Consider the following 20614-nt stretch of genomic DNA (forward strand, 5'->3'; position numbering starts at 1 on the left):
GAATATTTCACTTTTTTTTCACTTTAAGCATCATTAAAATCACTGCTCCCGAAAAAACGGCTGTTTTTTCGCATTGATACATGTCCCCTGGGGCAGGCCCCGGGTCCCCAAACCCTTTTTATGACAATACCATGCAAATTAGCCTTTAAATTTAGCACTTTTGATTTCAAACGTTCGAGTCCTATAAACTTCAATGGGGTTCTAAAGTTTGCGCGACGTTTCGGTCCATTCGCAGGGGGGGGGGGTGTTCGGCTCATCCCTACTCTCCACACATCAACTTCAGGAACAACATGTTCACTTGCTGCCTAATATATCCCACCACTTCCAGGTGCCATTGTAATGAGATAATCAATGTTATTCACTTCACCTGTCAGAATGTTCTGGCTGATCAGTGTACAGTACATAAACACACAGCGCAAGGCCATGTTCATGCTACGAGATGGTCCTTGGGCTGCAATTCCTCTGAGCTCCACAAGGTGGTGATCTCACTTCCACCCAGACAGGAAGTTTCTATAGAATACAGACAGGAAGTCTCTATGGAATAGAGACAGGAAGTGATGTCATTTATAAATAGGAAGTTCCAGGTAAGAGGTGAGTTGGCAGGAAGTAGAGAGGAGATGTTGGTGGAAGTGGCAGCAGAGGAGGTAATAAGATCCTATTTTCTATTTGAACCCAGTAACCCCCCCCCGTCATGTCTGTCCTCTTCCTCCATAGTCACTGTGATGGGGCCTTTAGCCAATCATGGCTCAGGGGGGTAAGTCCACGCCCCACACTGTATAAGGATGCTTATACGGCAGCCGTATATAGTGTTCTCATTGAGAGAACGTTAGCTAGAGGCAGGTTAGTGCTGTATAGTAACTATATACTCTGCATTTAGTGTAGACCATATATACAGTGCAGGCAGTCTAGTGTGTGTGTGTGTGTGTGTGTACATATATATATATATATATATATATATATATATATATATATATATATATATATATATATACACACGCAGTCAGTGTACAGTATATAATACAGTGCATTGAAATGGTTAAGGGGAACCCTATGACAGAATTAAGGGGAAAAAAAGGCGTGTTCCACCCCCCATAGATTTTACGGGGAACTCCACGCTAAGATTTTTTTAAAAATATTGGCGTAGGGTCCCCCCCAAAATCCATACCAGACCCTTATCTGAGCAAGCAGCCTGGCAGGCCAGGAAAGGGTGGGGACGAGCGAGCGACCCCCCCCCCCCCCCCCGAACCATACCAGGCAGCTTGCCCTAAACATGGGGCATGGGGAGGGTGCTTTGGGGTCCCCATGTTAAAGGGGGCTTCCGGATTCCGATAAGCCCCCGCCTGCAGACCCCACAACCAATGGCTAGGGTTGTGGGGAAGAAGCCCTTGTCCCCATCAACATGGGGACAAGGTGCTTTGGGGGGGGACCCCAAAGCACCTCCCCATTTTGAGGGCATGTGGCTTGGTATGGTTCAGGGGGGGCGCTCACTCGTCCCCCCCCCTTTTCCTGGCCTGTCAGGCTGCTTGCTCGGATAAGGGTCTGGTATGGATTTTGGGGGCGACCCCATGCTGTTTTTTTAATTTGCCATGGAGTTCCCCTTAATATCCATACCAGACCCGAAGGGCCTAGTATGGACTGGGGGGGAACCACGCCAATTTTTATCTATATTACCGGGAGCCAACAATACATTACAGCCGCGAGCAATTTTAAATGACAGTTTTTCCTTTAGAAATGTAATTTTGCTGCGGCACTGTAAAATACAGCAGACAGATGCACCACTTTACTGGCAGACTAAGGGGACCCCCCATTCAAGATATTTAAAGGAATATTTCATTTTTATTGTTTCACTTTAAGCATTATTAAAATCACTGCTCCTGAAAAAACGTCCATTTAAAAATGGGGGGGCAAATCCTTCCGAATCTTAAGTGGTTAAACACCACTAATTATACATCAATAATAGCATTCAATAAGGGTAAATACAGGAACTAATAGTCCCAGCAAGCCAAACATACAACCATAAGATCGTGTGAGAATATATCCCACATCAATAGGCAGATTAAAGGTAAATAGACCAAATGGCTTTAAATTAAAGTTGCACACGTTTGCAATATAAAGGCGCTGTGTTTGTCTAGTGTGGGGAACGCCTGTAACAACCACCGCTCAAAAGATACACAGAAGAATGAGAAGTACTGAGGGAAGTAGAGGAACTGAGAGGCTGTGAGGGTTTAGTAAAGCTGAAAGACTTTAGGGGCTTCTGAAGGGGTAATGTAGCTGAAGGACTCTGGGATCCTTGAGGGGATAGTCAAGATGCAGGGCTCTGAGGGAATAGGGGGCTGGAGGGCTCAGGGGACTCTGGGGAAGGTGGGGGGGGGAGTCTCTGGTTCTATGATGGTCCTCCCACCCCACCTGGACTTATTTTTCAGACCTTACTGAACTGGCAATTTTAACCATCTTATTGTCTTAGTGATCATGTGATATGTTCTGGAATATCAAGTAAGATGAAGAAGGGAATTCCTTCACTTGTTGGTGAGCACTTGTTCTTAGAGGAGCTCTGTTTCAGCTGCAAACCAGTTAAGAAAGAAACAAACTCAACATAGAAAAGGGAATATCTGATCCAGCAGGCCAAGAGGGTCCTGGGTCCTCCAAGATGTAACAAACACTAAACAGTCCAGACTAAATGTGTTCCCATGGGGGCAGTAACACTCCTATTGCCCCCCCCCCCCCCCCCCCCCATCCACATCCTATTATTGTAAGACCAATACCATCACTAGGGGAGCTACGGAGGAGGTGGAATCCTTATAGGTAGAGCTCCAAAGGGATAAAACTAAGGGCAAAGTAATACTGGGAGTATGCTATAGGCCCCCTAACCTGGGGAAGACGGACCTCCAATCACAATTTGGATTAGTGCCAAGGATGGGAAGTGCCATCATAATGTGTCACACAAATAGGAAACATAAGGGGAATACAAAGACGCATAATTTCAAAAGAGCCAACTTCCCTAAACTACGAACCTTGCTAGAAGATATTAATTGAGATAAAATCTTAGGAACAAAGAACATGGAGGAGAGATGGGTTTGCTTAAGGAGCATATTAAATAAGGGCATTAGCCAGTGCATCCCATTGGGAAATACATTTAAAAGAGCGACCAAAAGTCTTGGGTGGCTTAATTCCAATGTACAAATGCATATAAAAGCAAAGGAGAAGGCCTTCAAAAAACACAAGGCTGAGGGATCATCATCAGCATTCAAACTTTACAAAGAATGCAACAAGAAATGTAAGGGTGCAATTAGGGCGGCTAGGATAGAAAATGAAAGACACAAAAAAATCCCAAGAAATTCTTTAAATATATAAACAGTAAAAGAGGGAGGACAGACCACATTGACCCCATAACGAATGAGGAAGGGAATCTGCTTACAATGGATGGTGAGATGGCGAAGGTATTGAATTTATTCTTCTCCAAAACTGCAGTGTTTACCCTCATGACACATCACATCACATCAAAAAACTTAACATTAAAAAGTCACCGGTACCAGATGGCTTGCACCCGAGGGTACTTAGGGAATTCGGTCAAGTAATTGCCAGACCATTGTTCCTAATTTTTACTGACAGTCTACTGACTGGAATGGTACCAGCTGATTGGAGAAAATCCAATGTAGCACCAATATTTAAAAAGGGCCAAAATACATCCCTGGGAATTACAGACCAGTTAGCCTAACATCAATAGTATGCAAGCTCTTGGAGGGGATGATAAGGGACTATATACAAGATTTTAGTAATTAGCAGTAATCCGCATGGATTCATGAAGAATCGTTCTTGCCAAACCAATCTATTAACCTTCTATGAGGAGGTGAGCTGCCATCTAGATAAAGGAAGGCCCGTAGATGTGGTGTATCTGGATTTTGCAAAGGCATTTGATACAGTTCCCCATAAATGTTTACTGTACAAAGTAAGGTCCCTTGGCATGGACCATAGGGTGAGTACATGGATTGAAAACTGGCTACAAGGACGAGTTCAGAGGGTTGTGATAAATGGGGGTTCTGTGCTGGGACCAATCCTATTTAATTTGTTTATAAACGACCTGGAGGATGGGTTAAACAGTTCAATCTCTGTATTTGCGGACAATACTAAGCTAGGCAGGGCAATAACTTCTCCACAGGATGTGGAAACCTTGCAAGTAGATCTGAATAAATTAATGGGGTGGGCAACTACATGGCAAATGAGGTTTAATGTGGAAAAATGTAAAATAATGCATTTGGGTGGCAAAATATGAATGCAATCTATACACTGGGGGGGAGAACCTCTGGGGGAATCTAGGATGGAAAAGGACCTGGGGGTCCTAGTAGATTATAGGCTCAGCAATGGCATGCAATGCCAAGCTGCTGCTAACAAAGCAAACAGAATATTGACATGCATTAAAAAGGGGATCAACTCCAGAGATAAAATAATAATTCTCCCACTCTACAAGACACTGGTCCGGCCGCACCTGGAGTATGCTGTCCAGTTCTGGGCACCAGTCCTCAGGAAAGATGTGCTGGAAATGGAGCGAGCAGCAAAACTAATAAAGGGTCTGGAGGATATTAGTTATGAGGAAAGGTTACGAGCACTGAACTTATTCTCTCTGGAGAAGAGATGCTTGAGAGGGGATATGATTTAAATTTACGAATACTGGTGACCCCACAATAGAGATAAAACTCTTTAGCGGAAGTGAGTTTAATAAGACACGTGGCCACTCATTAAAATTAGAAGAAAAGAGGTTTAACCTTAAACTGCGAAGAGGGTTCTTTACTGTAAGAGTGCCAAGGATGTGGAATTCCCTTCCACAGGCGGTGGTCTCAGCGGGGGGCATCGATAGTTTCAAAAAACTATTAGATAAGCACCTGAATGACCACAACATACAGGGATATACAATGTAATACTGACATATAATCACACACATAGGTTGAACTTGTGTCTTTTTTCAACCTCGCCTACTATGTAACTATGTAACCATCCACATAATTCTCACTTTCATTTACCAAAGTTATCCATCTACAAGGAGACCTGTATAGATCAAATGACGGCACCAATGAGGATAGAGAAGGACCGGAGTCAAATGACTGAGAAGATACTAAACCTCACCCTGGAGATCATCTACCTGCTGACCGGAGAGGTAAGGAGGATTCTGGGAGGTCACATGACATCGCTCTTATCTCTATTAATAAAACACAGACCTGACCGGAGAGGTGAGGAGGATTCTGGGATTCTAGCATGATATTCCTATTGGTTCTTCAATACAGAGATTTCCTCTTGTGAAGTCAGGTGATCATATGACCATCACAGTGCCTCCATGTGACTCCCTAAAACCAGAGAGACACAACATGCAGAAGATTCTAGAAGCCACCAAGAAGATGATGGAGCTGCTGACAGGAGAGGTGAGCAGTGCTGGGAATTCTGGGACATTATCCAGTAACAGACAAGGGATGTGTCTGGATGGTGACTGTATCATTGTGTGTGTCAGGTTCCTATAAGGTGTCAGGATGTCACTGTCTATTTCTCCATGGAGGAGTGGGAGTATTTAGAAGGACACAAGGATCTCTACAAGGACGTCATGATGGAGAATCAGCCGCCCCTCACATCACCGGGTAAGAGGAGACTTTATTGTAAAGGAGAGAGCAGTACGGAGGGTCCACCTAGATCCCCCATCATCTGATAAACACATAGAAACAATGTATTCAGTCAGTGTGTGTGTTTCCTACAGATGGATCCAGTAATGGGAACCCACCAGAGAGATGTCCCCATCCTCTGTATTCCCAGGATTCCACACAGGAAGATCACACCATCCCTCACCATCATCAGGTAGATGAGGAACAATCACTGATAGTTATGATTTATACACAGCATGTTTGTTACAATGAATATTTTATCTAATTTTCAGAGTGGAAATCTCAAGGATGATACAATTGTTGTCAAAGAGGAGGATGAGGAGTATGGTGTGATGGAGGAGTTTTCAGAAGGACACAAGGATATGATGGAGCCACCTAATACCAGGAACCCACCAGAGAGATGTTCCCATCCTCTGTATTCCCAGGATTCCACACAGGAAGATCACAACTATGCAAAACATTATCAGGTAGATGAATAACAATTATTGGTAGTTCTAATTTATACACAATTATGTTTGTTACAATGAATGTTTTATTATATCTTTCAGAATAGAAACCTCTGGGATGATAATATTGTTCTTAAAGAAGACCATAAAGAGGAGGATGAGGAGTATGGAGCGATGAAGGAGTTTCCAGAAGTACACAAGGATATAATGGAGCCACTTTATACCAGGAACCCATCAGAGAGATGTCCCCGTCCTTTGTATTTCTGGGATTCCACACAGGAAGATCACACCATCCCTCACCATTACAAGGTAGGTGGCATCTAGGAAATGGACTCGTTGAAGTGATGTGTTAATTTTTTTAACTGTGATGTCATAATATTGAAGCTTATGTTTTACAGATGACCTCTTCTATTATTTTTTTGGTTTAGGGTGAAGATTTGATAAATATAAAAGTTGAGGGTAAAGCAGAAGAAGAGAGAGATAATCAGCAGTCTGTGGAGGAGGATGGAATAACGGGGACATTTATAGAGGAGGACACTCCTACAGAGATCAGCACTGGTGGGTCATTAACACTAAATACATTCCTCCATCCATACTGCTCACTGATTGGTCCAGAGTAGGGCAAGGACTGGGTGATATCAGCCTGTAATACCCTGGTCACTTTCCTGAGCTGTGTTCCCCGTCCTGTATTCCTGTATTTCTTTCGGATAATCTTCCTTCTCTGTGCTGCAGACACAATTTATGTATCTAGACTGGATTTATGGAGATTATGGGGTTCAGCTGGCATCAAAATGTTGATTTCCACCATAGGATTAACTCAACCTAGGCATCTGGAGTTTGTGCTTTGGGTCTTTTGCTCCATGCTGGGGCCTAGCAAGATGTCTGACAGAGCAATTATCCCAGAGTTACTTGTTCTGTTGTTTGCTGGCTGTGCCGGGTGAATGGATATGTCTGTATAGTCTCAGACACAAGTCACTGAGTGCAGTCTCAGGAGATGGGAGGCAGCGGTGTGGGACCTCTGCAACTTGTCTCATGTAAACATTTAAGCTACCACTGATTACCGAATACCAATATTATTAGTCCTGACCATTACACTATATAATTTATATTGTACATTACATACTCCTGACCCCTGCACTATACTGTATACTCTATGTTGTACATTACATCACAATGATACTTTATAGTCCTATCTGCTGTGTTATACAATATGTTGTACATTACATCTGACATCTGCTCTCTCCCCTCTACCCACTGCTATATATAAACATAATATGTATTCTCTTTTGTTACACCCATTTTCTACCAGCTGGACATTTTATATCTGATTTGATTGGAGCACAGACTTTTACATGTTGATAATAATGTGATAATATCCTCACACTTTGGAACCTTAAATAGAAAGCGATAATGAGGGAGGAGTCAATAACCCAATGATGGTGGTCTTCAGGTGGTCTTCAGCATCAGTCCAGTCTTCATCTCTTGTTCTTCCCCCAGCCTCACTCTCTGACCTCTGGTGGGGCTCAGCCCCGCTGTTATTCATAATCATGGACTAAATAAGGAAGTGCAGGACTTCTTGTGTCGGGAAGATGGCAATGAGTGATAGAGGGGGTAGGAACACTCATCCTATAATCATCACTGTCACAGGGGCGGATCCAGAGTCTAATCTCAGGAGGGTCACTGCTAAAATTTTTGCGGGCAATTTGTCGGGGCAATTGCTGGTGTTGGCGCTTCAATCACCATGGCACCATGGTTAATATGGTGTCAGGATGATTGAAGCGCATTATTTCTATTATTACGTTGTAATATAAAATGAAATAGTTCAACTCACCATAATGCAGAATCAGTGGGAGCCCCGAGCATGTCACTTGCCACCGTCGCCTGTTATCAGATGCCAGTGGCCAGTGACAGTGTCCCTGTTGTTCCAAAGTGAGGGCAGGCAGTGAGAGATGGTGTCATCTCTCTGCTGCCCACGCCTACACAGTAATGGCAGTCTTCTTTTAGATGCAGAAAGGCGGGGGGGGGGGGGGGTTTGGTGAGAGACAGTAGCGTCTCCAGCTTTCATATTTAGGGGGGGACAGGGACAAAAGTAGGGGGGCAACTATAAAATACAATTACATATACACACACATAAATACACAGTGTCTTCAAAAAGTATTGGTGGTTGCAGCCAGGTGGAGGGGAGGACAGGGTGGGAGCAGCCAGGTGGAAGGGAGAACAGAGTGGGAGCAGCCAGGTGGAGGGGAGGACAGGGTGGGAGCAGCCAGGTGGAAGGGAGGACAGGGTGGGAGCAGCCAGGTGGAAGGGAGGACAGGGTGGGAGCAGCCAGGTGGAAGGGAGGACAGGGTGGGAGCAGCCAGGTGGAGGGGAGGACAGGGTGGGAGCAGCCAGGTGGAAGGGAGGACAGGGTGAGAGCAGCCAGGTGGAAGGGAGGACAGGGTGGGAGCAGCCAGGTGGAGGGGAGGACAGGGTGAGAGCAGCCAGGTGGAAGGGAGGACAGGGTGGGAGCAGCCAGGTGGAGGGGAGGACAGGGTGGGAGCAGTCAGGTGGAAGAGAGGACAGGATGGGAGCAGCCAGGTGGAAGGGAGGACAGGGTGGATGCAGCCAGGTGGAAGGGAGGACAGGGTGGGAGCAGCCAGGTGGAGGGGAGCACAGGGTGGGAGCAGCCAGGTGGAGGGGAGGACAGGCTGGATGCAGCCAGGTGGAGGGGAGGACAGGGTGGATGCAGCCACGTGGAGGAGAGGACAGGGTGGAAGCAGCCAGGTGGAGGGGAGCACAGGGTGGGAGCAGCCAGGTGGAGGGGAGCACAGGGTGGATGCAGCCAGGTGGAGGGGAGGACAGGGTGGATGCAGCCATGTGGAGGAGAGGACAGGGTGGGAGCAGCCAGGTGGAGGGGAGCACAGGGTGGATGCAGCCAGGTGGGGGGGAGGAAAGGGTGGATGCAGCCAGGTGGATGGGAGGACAGGGTGGATGCAGCCAGGTGGAGGGAAGGACAGGGTGGATGCAGCCACGTGGAGGAGAGGACAGGGTGGGAGCAGCCAGGTGGAGGGGAGCACAGGGTGGGAGCAGCCAGGGGAAGGGGAGCACAGGGTGGATGCAGCCAGGTGGGGGGAGGACAGGGTGGATGCAGCCATGTGGAGGAGAGGACAGGGTGGGAGCAGCCAGGTGGAGGGGAGCACAGGGTGGATGCAGCCAGGTGGGGGGGAGGAAAGGGTGGATGCAGCCAGGTGGATGGGAGGACAGGGTGGATGCAGCCAGGTGGAGGGAAGGACAGGGTGGATGCAGCCACGTGGAGGAGAGGACAGGGTGGGAGCAGCCAGGTGGAGGGGAGCACAGGGTGGGAGCAGCCAGGGGAAGGGGAGCACAGGGTGGATGCAGCCAGGTGGGGGGAGGATAGGGTGGATGCAGCCAGGTGGAGGGGAGGACAGGGTGGGAGCAGCCAGGTGGAGGGGAGGACAGGGTGGGAGCAGCCAGGTGGAGGGGAGGACAGGGTGAGAGCAGCCAGGTGGAAGGGAGGACAGGGTGGGAGCAGCCAGGTGGAGGGGAGGACAGGGTGGGAGCAGTCAGGTGGAAGAGAGGACAGGATGGGAGCAGCCAGGTGGAAGGGAGGACAGGGTGGATGCAGCCAGGTGGAAGGGAGGACAGGGTGGGAGCAGCCAGGTGGAGGGGAGCACAGGGTGGGAGCAGCCAGGTGGAGGGGAGGACAGGGTGGATGCAGCCAGGTGGAGGGGAGGACAGGGTGGATGCAGCCACGTGGAGGAGAGGACAGGGTGGAAGCAGCCAGGTGGAGGGGAGCACAGGGTGGGAGCAGCCAGGTGGAGGGGAGCACAGAGTGGATGCAGCCAGGTGGAGGGGAGGACAGGGTGGATGCAGCCATGTGGAGGAGAGGACAGGGTGGGAGCAGCCAGGTGGAGGGGAGCACAGGGTGGATGCAGCCAGGTGGGGGGGAGGAAAGGGTGGATGCAGCCAGGTGGATGGGAGGACAGGGTGGATGCAGCCAGGTGGAGGGAAGGACAGGGTGGATGCAGCCACGTGGAGGAGAGGACAGGGTGGGAGCAGCCAGGTGGAGGGGAGCACAGGGTGGGAGCAGCCAGGGGAAGGGGAGCACAGGGTGGATGCAGCCAGGTGGGGGGAGGATAGGGTGGATGCAGCCAGGCGGAGGGGAGGACAGGGTGGGAGCAGCCAGGTAGAAGGGAGGACAGGGTGGGAGCAGCCAGGTGGAGGGGAGGAGAAGGTGGGAGCAGCCAGGTTGGAGGGAGCACAGGGTGGGAGAAGCCAGGTGGAGGGGAGGATAGGGTGGGAGCAGCCAGCTGGAAGGTAGCACAGGGTGGGAGCAGCCAGGTGGAAGGGAGCACAGGGTGGGAGCAGCCAAGCGGAAGGGAGCAAAGGGTGGGAGCAGCCAGGTGGAAGGGAGGACAGGGTGGGAGCATCCAGGTGGAGGGGAGGACAGAGTGGGAGCAGCCAGGTGGAGGGGAGGACAGGGTGGGAGCAGCCAGGTGGAGGGGAGGACAGAGTGGATGCAGCCAGGTGGAAGGGAGCACAGGGTGGGAGCAGCCAGGTGGAGGGGAGGAGAGGGTGAGAGCAGCCAGGTGGAGGGGAGGACAGGGTGGGAGCAGCCAGTAATAAGGTCCTGTACCTCTATGGCCTGCATCCCCGCCCCCCCTCATCCACCCACCTGGAGGTAAGTTCTTACCTTGGGGGATATATATAATAGAATAACTGGAACTTTTCTCTCTGGCTGCCTAAACCCAACAGCCTTGTGGTCCCTCTTCCCCTCTCACGGTCCTCTTCCTCTTCCCTCCTCCCGCTTGGCATGTTGGGGGCTGCAGTGCACTCTCAGGGAATCGTCTTGGGTCTGCTGGTATCTGGGACTACATGTCCCATAATCCTCTTGGTGTTAGTTTCCCAGCCATTGGCCCTGAATGTAGCCAATAGGAGCATGCATTGCCGGGTGAATGAGAGCTGCTCCACTCAAGGAGGAGAAGGAGGGGTGGAAATCCCCCTCAGCTGTGGCTCTGCCTGTGTGTCCCTTCACAGAGCCTGTCAGTTTCGGGGCCGCTGCCCTGTGTCCTGATGGGGGGTCGGCATCAGCACAGCCTGCTTACTATTTTCTTGGAGGGGGGCAATTGACCCGTTGCCCCCCCCCTGGATCTGCCCCTGCACTGTCACTCCTATAAAAGACAGTTCTCGTTGTTTCCTCAATCTCTGACTAAGGTCCATGAATAAAGAAATGAACTGGTAGGAGATCAGAGGACCCATTTACTAGTTACCTTGAGGGGGGAATTATAAGATCCTCAGAGACAAAGCTGCCTGATGTGGGCGGAGTCCTGGTTTAGGGGAACCAATCTGCTCATGTCTAGTAATAATCTTTTTATTCCTATTTTAGTACATGGACGGAAGATGAGGAAAACCTCAGAAGATTGTCTCACTTTGGCTCCAGACTGTGAAGTAGAAGATGAGGACATCACACAGTATAGTCCAGGAGAAAACCCGGCTACCTCAAATGTCTATCCGGCACCATACAGTGTAGATGGACCATCATATTCCTCTTATCCTGAGGAACCTCAGACTGTGAAGGACGGTGCCGTCCTTCCAACAGAGAAGAGGTTTTCCTGTACTGAGTGCTGGAAGTGTTTTCATTTTATATCCCGTCTTAATGTGCATAAAAGATCTCACACAGGGGAGAAGCCATATTCCTGCCCTGAATGTGGGAAATGTTTCATACAAAAGTCAGAACTTGTCAAACATCAAAGATGTCATACAGGTGAAAAGCCTTTTTCGTGTCCTGAGTGTGGGAAATGTTTTTCACAGAGATCCAGTCTTTACAAACATCAGAGATCTCACACGGGGGAGAAGCCGTATTCCTGTTCTGAGTGCAGGAAATGTTTTTCACAGAAGTTCCATCTTTACACACATCAGAGATCTCACACGGGGGAGAAGCCGTATTCCTGTCCTGAGTGTGGGAAATGTTTTTCACAGAAGTCTAATCTTTCCAGACATCAGAGATCTCACACGGGGGAGAAGGCACTTTCCTGTCCTGAGTGAGGGAATTGTTACTGACTGAATTCCTGTCTTCCTGTACATCATGGGGGCACCAAAGCAGGCTCAGGAGCGAGCCACTGCTCTGCGTGTCTATTCACACACAGAACCGCAGGTCGGCCCAACCCCCTCTCTCCTCATTGGCTCACTGGCTGTGATTGACAATGTCTCAGCCAATGAAAAGGGAGAGTCCCGGAGAGCTGAGGCTTTCATGCACATCGCTGGTTTGCAATGGGGCTCAGGTAAGTACTGAGGGGGTTGCTGTACACAGAAGGGTTTTTACTTTCATACACAGAATACCTTGAGCCTTTAGAACCACTTTAAGGACACAACATAGTTTACAGGACCTGCATTCTTGTACAGCACAGAACAGTGATACAATTGAACTAGTAGATCCAGACTCAGATGGTGAAATCCACCCTAAGATCTCCACACTTTATACAGTGACTTCAAACAGTCAGTTTAAATCCTACAGATTTAACAGATTCTCGAGCTGGAATTCACCTCATCCATATAGATCATTCCCTTAAAACGTGCCACCCATGCAAATGACTAAGACTGGAAAGGCTGGCACCACTGTCTCTGGATTAGTTCAACAATAGAAGTCCAGCAGTCTGAAGACTTCATCATCCGCACTGTGCAATATGAACCTTATACCAGGGGGAGTGACTGTATCCTAAATGAGAGATCAATTCCCACTGACAGTGCTCTGCAAAACTTCACCCATTTCTTCATCACAATGGCCTTGTCACAAAAATTCTTCCAAGTGAGGATGGGAGAGTCAGAAAAGTCAGAGATAAAGTTTGCAGAAACAAGGAAGCAAGTGTTCCTCAGACCAGCTTCTGATCTGATCTTGTTGCTTTCTTCTGAGGACCCAAATAGTGGTATCTGTTGATACCAGGTGGGGAGTGTTCTGCCTCCAGCAGGGATATTTCTTAAATTGTACTGTCTGCAACATTACATTTGGCCACTAGATGAAGCCCGGAATAAATTTACTGTGTTGCACAAACTGTTACACTGTTGAGCTTTAATAAAAGGTTCCATCGTCCCTCATTCTGGGAAAGGGAAACAGGTGCATCCTGGGAGCTCAGACTCCATTGTAAGAACTGAGGGAAAGGAAAGCAGCCATCATCCCTGAAGCACGTGTTGTGGACTGAACTTACAGCGGGGACGGAAAGTATTCAGACCCCCCCTTAAATTTTTCACTCTTTGTTATATTGCAGCCATTTGCTAAAATCATTTAAGTTCATTTTTTTCCTCATTAATGTACACACAGCACCCCATATTGACAGAAAAACACAGAATTGTTGACATTTTTGCAGATTTATTAAAAAAGAAAAACTGAAATATTACATGGTCCTAAGTATTCAGACCCTTTGCTGTGACGCTCATATATTTAACTCAGATGCTGTCCATTTCTTCTGATCATCCTTGAGATGGTTCTTCACCTTCATTTGAGTCCAGCTGTGTTTGATTATACTGATTGGACTTGATTAGGAAAGCCACACACCTGTCTATATAAGATCTTACAACTCACAGTGCATGTCAGAGCAAATGAGAATCATGAGGTCAAAGGAACTGCCTGAAGAACTGAGACAGAATTGTGGCAAGGCACAGATCTGGCCAAGGTTACAAAAAAATTCTGCTGCACTTAAGGTTCCTAAGAGCACAGTGGCCTCGATAGTCCTTAAATGGAAGACGTTTGGGACGACCAGAACCCTTCCTAGAGCTGGCCGTCCAGCCAAACTGAGCTATCGGGGGAGAAGAGCCTTGGTAAGAGAGGTAAAGAAGAACCCAAAGATCACTGTGGCTGAGCTCCAGAGATCCAGTCGGGAGATGGGAGAACGTTGTAGAAAGTCAACCATCACTGCAGCCCTCCACCAGTCGGGGCTTTATGGCAGAGTGGCCTGACGGAAGCCTCTCCTCAGTGCAAGACACATGAAAGTCTGCATGGAGTTTGCTAAAAAAACACCTGAAGGACTCCAAGATGGTGAGAAATAAGATTCTCTGGTCTGATAAAAGAACTGTTTGGCCTTAATTCTAATGCCCCGTACACACGGTCGGATTTTCCGATGGAAAATGTGTGATAGGACCTTGTTGTCGGAAATTCCGACCGTGTGTAGGCTCCATCACACATTTTCCATCGGATTTTCCGACACACAAAGTTTGAGAGCAGGCTATAAAATTTTCCGACAACAAAATCCGTTGTCGGAATTTCCGATAGTGTGTAGACAAATTCGACGCACAAAGTGCCACGCATGCTCAGAATAAATAAAGAGATGAAAGCTATTGGCTACTGCCCCGTTTATAGTCCCGACGTACGTGTTTTACGTCACCGCGTTCAGAATGATCGAATTTTCCGACAACTTTGTGTGACCGTGTGTATGCAAGACAAGTTTGAGCGAACATCCGTCGGAAAAAATCCTAGGATTTTGTTGTCGGAATGTCCGAACAAAGTCCGACTGTGTGTACGGGGCATTAGCGGTATGTCTGGATAAAACCAGGCACTGCTCATCACCTGTCCAATACAGTCCCAACAGTGAAGCATGGTGGTGGCAGCATCATGCTGTGGGGGTGTTTTTCAGCTGCAGGGACAGGACGACTGGTTGCAATCAAGAAAAAGATGAATGCGGCCAAGTACAGGGATATCCTGGACGAAAACCTTCTCCAGAGTGCTCAGGACCTCAGACTGGGCCGAAAGTTTACCTTCCAACAAGACAATGACCCTAAGCACACAGCTAAAATAATGAAGGAGTGGCTTCACAACAAGTCCGTGACTGTTCTTGAATGGCCCAGCCAGAGCTCTGACTTAAACCCACCAACCTTTACCATCCAACCTGACAGAACTGGAGAGGATCTGCAAGGAGGAATGGCAGAGGATCCCCAAATCCAGGTGTGAAAAACTTGTTGCATCTTTCCCAAAAAGACTCATGGCTGTATTAGATCAAAAGGGTGCTTCTACTAAATACTGAGCAAAGGGTCTGAATACTTAGGACCATGTGATATTTCAGTTTTTCTTTTTTAATAAATCTGCAAAAATGTCAACAATTCTGTGTTTTTCTGTCAATATGGGGTGCTGTGTGTACATTAATGAGGAAAGAAAATTAACTTAAACGATTTTAGCAAATGGCTGCAATATAACAAAGAGTGAAAAATTTAAGGGGGTCTGAATACTTTCCGTCCCCACTGTACATCCCCTACAGGCAGTATCGCTGGTGAGCATGGACTTACTGCCATCTGCAGCCTCGTTATTTCATTGTGTGTTGTATGTTTCATTCATTGATTGTATGTATTTCTCATTTGTTTTTTCCTAATCGTTTTACCCACTATGTTTTGGTAATAAAGCTTCAAGATTCCATTGAGTCTGTCTTATTGCAGAATAAGAGGGTTTAGCTGCATGTGGAGTTACACACATGGAAACGTGTAGTGAGGACAGAACACGGTGTGTGTATGGACTGTGTATCCCATGTGCCAGGACAGTCACTCTCTTTATCTATGTGTTCAGTGATGTCTGTATCCCAGGCAGTGTCCTGACAATCACAGTGTAAACTGTAAATGTGTTTGGGGCCCGGCAATGGGTGACCAATCAGCGTCTAACATGGGTATGTAAGTGGCCAATGAGCATGCAGTGGGCAAGTATCAGAGAACGCTCAGGCGGAGACTTTCCTGCTCTCCCAGTCTTTCAGGTGTGTGGAATGGGCTCTGCTCTGGATGCTCCCCCTTTGGTGTGTCCGGTGATGAGTGCCTGGCTTCTCCACCCCTGCCAGGTATGTAGAAGTCATTGCTTCTCACTGTGTATCCCGTCCTCTGAGAGGTGCAAGTGTCTGGAGGAGGGGAGTGGAGAGCTCTGCGTGTGGGGGGTTGTATGAGAGTCATCAGGGGCTCTGTGTGTGGGGGTTGTATGAGAGTCATCAGGGGCTCTGTGTGTGGGGGGTTGTATGAGAGTCATCAGGAGCCCTGTGTGTGGGGGGTTGTATGAGAGTCATCAGGAGCTCTGTGTGTGGGGGTTGTATGAGAGTCATCAGGAGCCCTGTGTATGGGGGGTTGTATGAGAGTCATCAGGAGCCCTGTGTGTGGGGGTTGTGTGAGAGTCATCAGGGGCCCTGTGTATGGGGGGTTGTGTGAGAGTCATCAGGGGCCCTGTGTGTGGGGGTTGTATGAGAGTCATCAGGGGTCCTGTGTATGGGGGGTTGTGTGAGAGTCATCAGGGGCCCTGTGTGTGGGGGTTGTATGAGAGTCATCAGGGGTCCTGTGTATGGGGGGTTGTATGAGAGTCATCAGGGGCCCTGTGTGTGGGGGTTGTATGAGAGTCATCAGGGGTCCTGTGTATGGGGGGTTGTATGAGAGTCATCAGGAGCCCTGTGTGTGGGGGTTGTGTGAGAGTCATCAGGGGCCCTGTGTATGGGGGGTTGTATGAGAGTCATCAGGGGCCCTGTGTATGGGGGGTTGTATGAGAGTCATCAGGAGCCCTGTGTGTGGGGGTTGTATGAGAGTCATCAGGGGTCCTGTGTATGGGGGGTTGTATGAGAGTCATCAGGGGCCCTGTGTGTGGGGGTTGTATGAGAGTCATCAGGGGTCCTGTGTATGGGGGGTTGTATGAGAGTCATCAGGGGCCCTGTGTATGGGGGGTTGTATGAGAGTCATCAGGAGCCCTGTGTGTGGGGGTTGTGTGAGAGTAATCAGGGGCCCTGTGTGTGGGGGGTTGTATGAGAGTCATCAGGGGCCCTGTGTGTGGGGGTTGTATGAGAGTCATCAGGGGCCCTGTGTGTGGGGGTTGTGTGAGAGTAATCAGGGGTCCTGTGTGTGGGGGGTTGTATGAGAGTCATCAGGGGTCCTGTGTATGGGGGGTTGTATGAGAGTCATCAGGGGCACTGTGTGTGGGGGTTGTATGAGAGTCATCAGGGGTCCTGTGTGTGGGGGTTGTATGAGAGTCATCAGGGGTCCTGTGTGTGGGGGTTGTATGAGAGTCATCAGGGGTCCTGTGTGTGGGGGGTTGTATGAGAGTCATCAGGGGCACTGTGTGTGGGGGTTGTAGGAGAGTCATCAGGGGTCCTGTGTGTGGGGGTTGTATGAGAATCATCAGGGGCCCTGTGTGTGGGGGGTTGTATGAGAGTCATCAGGGGCCCTGTGTGTGGGGGTTGTATGAGAGTCATCAGGGGCCCTGTGTGTGGGGGTTGTATGAGAGTCATCAGGGGCCCGGTATGTGGGGGTTGTATGAGAGTCATCAGGGGCCCGGTATGTGGGGGTTGTATGAGAGTCATCAGGGGTCCTGTGTGTGGGGGTTGTAGGAGAGTCATCAGGGGCCCTGTGTGTGGGGGTTGTATGAGAGTCATCAGGGGCCCTGTGTGTGGGGGTTGTATGAGAGTCATCAGGGGCCCGGTATGTGGGGGTTGTATGAGAGTCATCAGGGGCCCGGTATGTGGGGGTTGTATGAGAGTCATCAGGGGCCCGGTATGTGGGGGTTGTATGAGAGTCATCAGGGGCCCGGTATGTGGGGGTTGTATGAGAGTCATCAGGGGTCCTGTGTGTGGGGGTTGTAGGAGAGTCATCAGGGGCCCTGTGTGTGGGGGGTTGTATGAGAGTCATCAGGGGCCCTGTGTGTGGGGGGTTGTATGAGAGTCATCAGGGGCCCGGTATGTGGGGGTTGTATGAGAGTCATCAGGGGCCCTGTGTGTGGGGGGTTGTATGAGAGTCATCAGGGGCCCGGTATGTGGGGGTTGTAGGAGAGTCATCAGGGGCCCTGTGTGTGGGGGGTTGTATGAGAGTCATCAGGGGCCCGGTATGTGGGGGTTGTATGAGAGTCATCAGGGGTCCTGTGTGTGGGGGTTGTAGGAGAGTCATCAGGGGCCCTGTGTGTGGTGGAAGAAGGGGGATAGAGGGTGCTGTGTGTTGTCCTGGTGGAAGAGGGAGGGGTGGCCTTTTCTTCATCCCTCAATCTAATTGAGAAGCCACTCTCCCCTTCCTATCTGCACAGAGCATGTGATATCACTACCTGTCCACTTCTAGGAGCAAACACCCCCATGTATGTTATTCATACCCCTAATTAAATCCCATGTCATCCTCCTCACCCCCTTCTGCCCCTCTCCACCCCCTTCATTGCCCTGCATCCCTCTTTACCACCCCATCCACCTATTCACCCTGCCTTTCCCCTCTCCACGGAGCTGTCCCTTTCTTCACCCTCCCATCCTCCTCCTTTCTCTCCATTTTCCCTCTCATCACCTCCCCATCACTCTCCTCACCCCCTCTTCCCCCTTATCACCTCCTCACCCCCTCTTCACTCTACTCTCCCCTCTTTACTTCCCGTTCTCCATCTTCATCCTCTGTCTCTCTTGTCACCCCTCTTTGTGCAGTAGCGCCGGCTATTCAGTGTTATTACACGTGGTGATATGTTGCCTCCCAGCTGCCTGTCACCTTTCTGAAAATTGATCTAACACAGATCACTTATCAGAGGGGTGGCAAGGGCTGATGAATGTGTAAGCAAACCCTAAAAGCCGTAACTAGATAACCAAATCCATAAATCATTTTACTAATGAACAAGACCTTCTTGTCTGTGTGTCTGTCCTTAGATAAATCTTCCTGTATATACAGTATTATAAAATCTTATTGTTATTAATATGCTTCTTGTAGAATCACACCCTTTTTTTATATATATTTGTATGAAATGATGGCAAATATGTAGATGGAGTCTTCTCCACTCCCACCAAGGGGGATATAAATATATTACTGCCTAGTCCAGGCTTTCCCAGCCAGGGTTCTTCCAAAGGTTTCTAGGGGTTCATTGAGCAACAAACAATTTCTGTCTCTCAATAACAATGGTCCGTAAGGGGAGGCAGTCTTCCCAATAATGACAATGTAAGAATGTCCTTCTCCCACTGACCACTGATATACGGGAGTCTTTCTCCAATTCTTCACCAATATAAGGGACCACTATGCAGATCACTGATACAAGAGAGTCCTTCTCCCATTGGTCACCAATGTAAGGGACCGCTAAACTGACCACTGATAAATGGAGGTCCTTCTTCCATTGGACACTAATTTAAGGAACCATTACACTGACCACTGATATGGGGATCCTTTCCTGATTGGCCACTAATGTAATGGACCACTACACTGACCACTGATACAAGGAGATCCTTCTCTTATTAGTCATCGATGTAAGGGACCACTACACTGATCACTGATATAAGGGGGTCCTTCTCCCATTGGTCACCAATATAAGAGACCACTACACTGACCATTGATATAAGGAAATTCTTCTCCCATCGGTCACCAATATAAGTGACCAATACACTGACCACTAATGGGTTTGTACTGAAATATGGCAGCTTCCTTCTCATGCTGGTTGTTAGGGGGCCACAACTGTCATTGCTGGCTCCCCCATCAAACACGTAATACTAGATTCAATAAGTTTTAACAGGAAGCCCTAGCAAAATAAAAGTGTGGTATGCCCCCAAAAATCCATACCAGACACTGATCTGAGCATACAGCCTGAATGGCCAGAAAAGGGTGGGGTGAGTGTGGCTCTCTTGAACTATACCAGGACACATGCACTTAACATGGGGAGAGTATCTTACAAAATTCATTCACTCCTGGTTGGAAAATTGAACAAGTACAATGGATGAGCTTGTAGGGGAACATGAGAAATCAGTATGACATAGGACATCCTGGGATAAGAGCAGAGAGGGGACCCTGGGGTGAGAGCAGAGAGGGGACCCTGGGGTGAGAGCAGAGAGGGACTCCTGTGATGAGAGCAGAGAGGGACTCCTGGGATGAGAGCAGAGAGGGGACCCTGGGGTGAGGGCAGAGAGGGACTCCTGTGATGAGGGCAGAGAGGGACTCCTGGGATGAGGGCAGAGAGGGACTCCTGGGATGAGAGCAGAGAGGGACTCCTGGGATGAAAGCAGAGAGGGGACCCTGGGGTTAGAGCAGAGAGGGACTCCTGGGGTGAGAGCAGATAGGGACTCCTTTGATGAGGGCAGAGAGGGACTCCTGGGATGAGGGCAGAGAGGGACTCCTGGGATGAGAGCAGAGAGGGGACCCTGGGGTGAGATCAGAGAGGGGACCCTGGGATGAGAGCAGAGAGAGACTCCTGGGATGAGGGCAGAGAGGGACTCCTGGGATGAGAGCAGAGAGGGACTCCTAGGATGAGAGCAGAGAGGGACTCCTGTGATGAGAGCAGAGAGGGACTCCTGTGATGAGAGCAGAGAGGGACTCCTGGGATGAGGGCAGAGAGGGACTCCTGGGATGAGGGCAGAGCGGGACTCCTGGGATGAGAGCCGATAGGGGACCCTGGGGTGAGATCAGAGAGGGACTCCTGGGGTGAGGGCAGAGAGGGACTCCTGGGGTGAGAGCAGAGAGGGGACCCTGGGATGAGAGCAGAGAGGGACTCCTGAGATGAGGGCAGAGAGGGACTCCTGAGATGAGGGCAGAGAGGGACTCCTGAGATGAGGGCAGAGAGGGACTCCTGGGATGAGAGCCGAGAGGGAC

General features: G+C 49.2%; 1 protein-coding gene across 1 annotated transcript in view; it reads left to right on the plus strand.

Annotated features, from left to right (window-relative positions):
• Nucleotides 1-584: 584 nt before the first annotated feature.
• Nucleotides 585-20614, plus strand: part of LOC141121723 (uncharacterized) — a 130828-nt gene continuing 110798 nt past the window's right edge. Inside the window, exons 1-8 of the mRNA XM_073611434.1 lie at nucleotides 585-644; nucleotides 5021-5149; nucleotides 5277-5411; nucleotides 5498-5621; nucleotides 5738-5835; nucleotides 5915-6109; nucleotides 6191-6397; nucleotides 6517-6646. Coding sequence (XP_073467535.1) covers nucleotides 618-644; nucleotides 5021-5149; nucleotides 5277-5411; nucleotides 5498-5621; nucleotides 5738-5835; nucleotides 5915-6109; nucleotides 6191-6397; nucleotides 6517-6646 — 1045 coding nt within the window. The 5' untranslated portion in view covers nucleotides 585-617. The remainder of the gene's footprint in view (nucleotides 645-5020; nucleotides 5150-5276; nucleotides 5412-5497; nucleotides 5622-5737; nucleotides 5836-5914; nucleotides 6110-6190; nucleotides 6398-6516; nucleotides 6647-20614) is intronic.

This window comes from Aquarana catesbeiana, unplaced genomic scaffold (assembly GCF_042186555.1).
Source record: "Aquarana catesbeiana isolate 2022-GZ unplaced genomic scaffold, ASM4218655v1 unanchor228, whole genome shotgun sequence".
Classification (NCBI taxonomy): domain Eukaryota; kingdom Metazoa; phylum Chordata; class Amphibia; order Anura; family Ranidae; genus Aquarana; species Aquarana catesbeiana.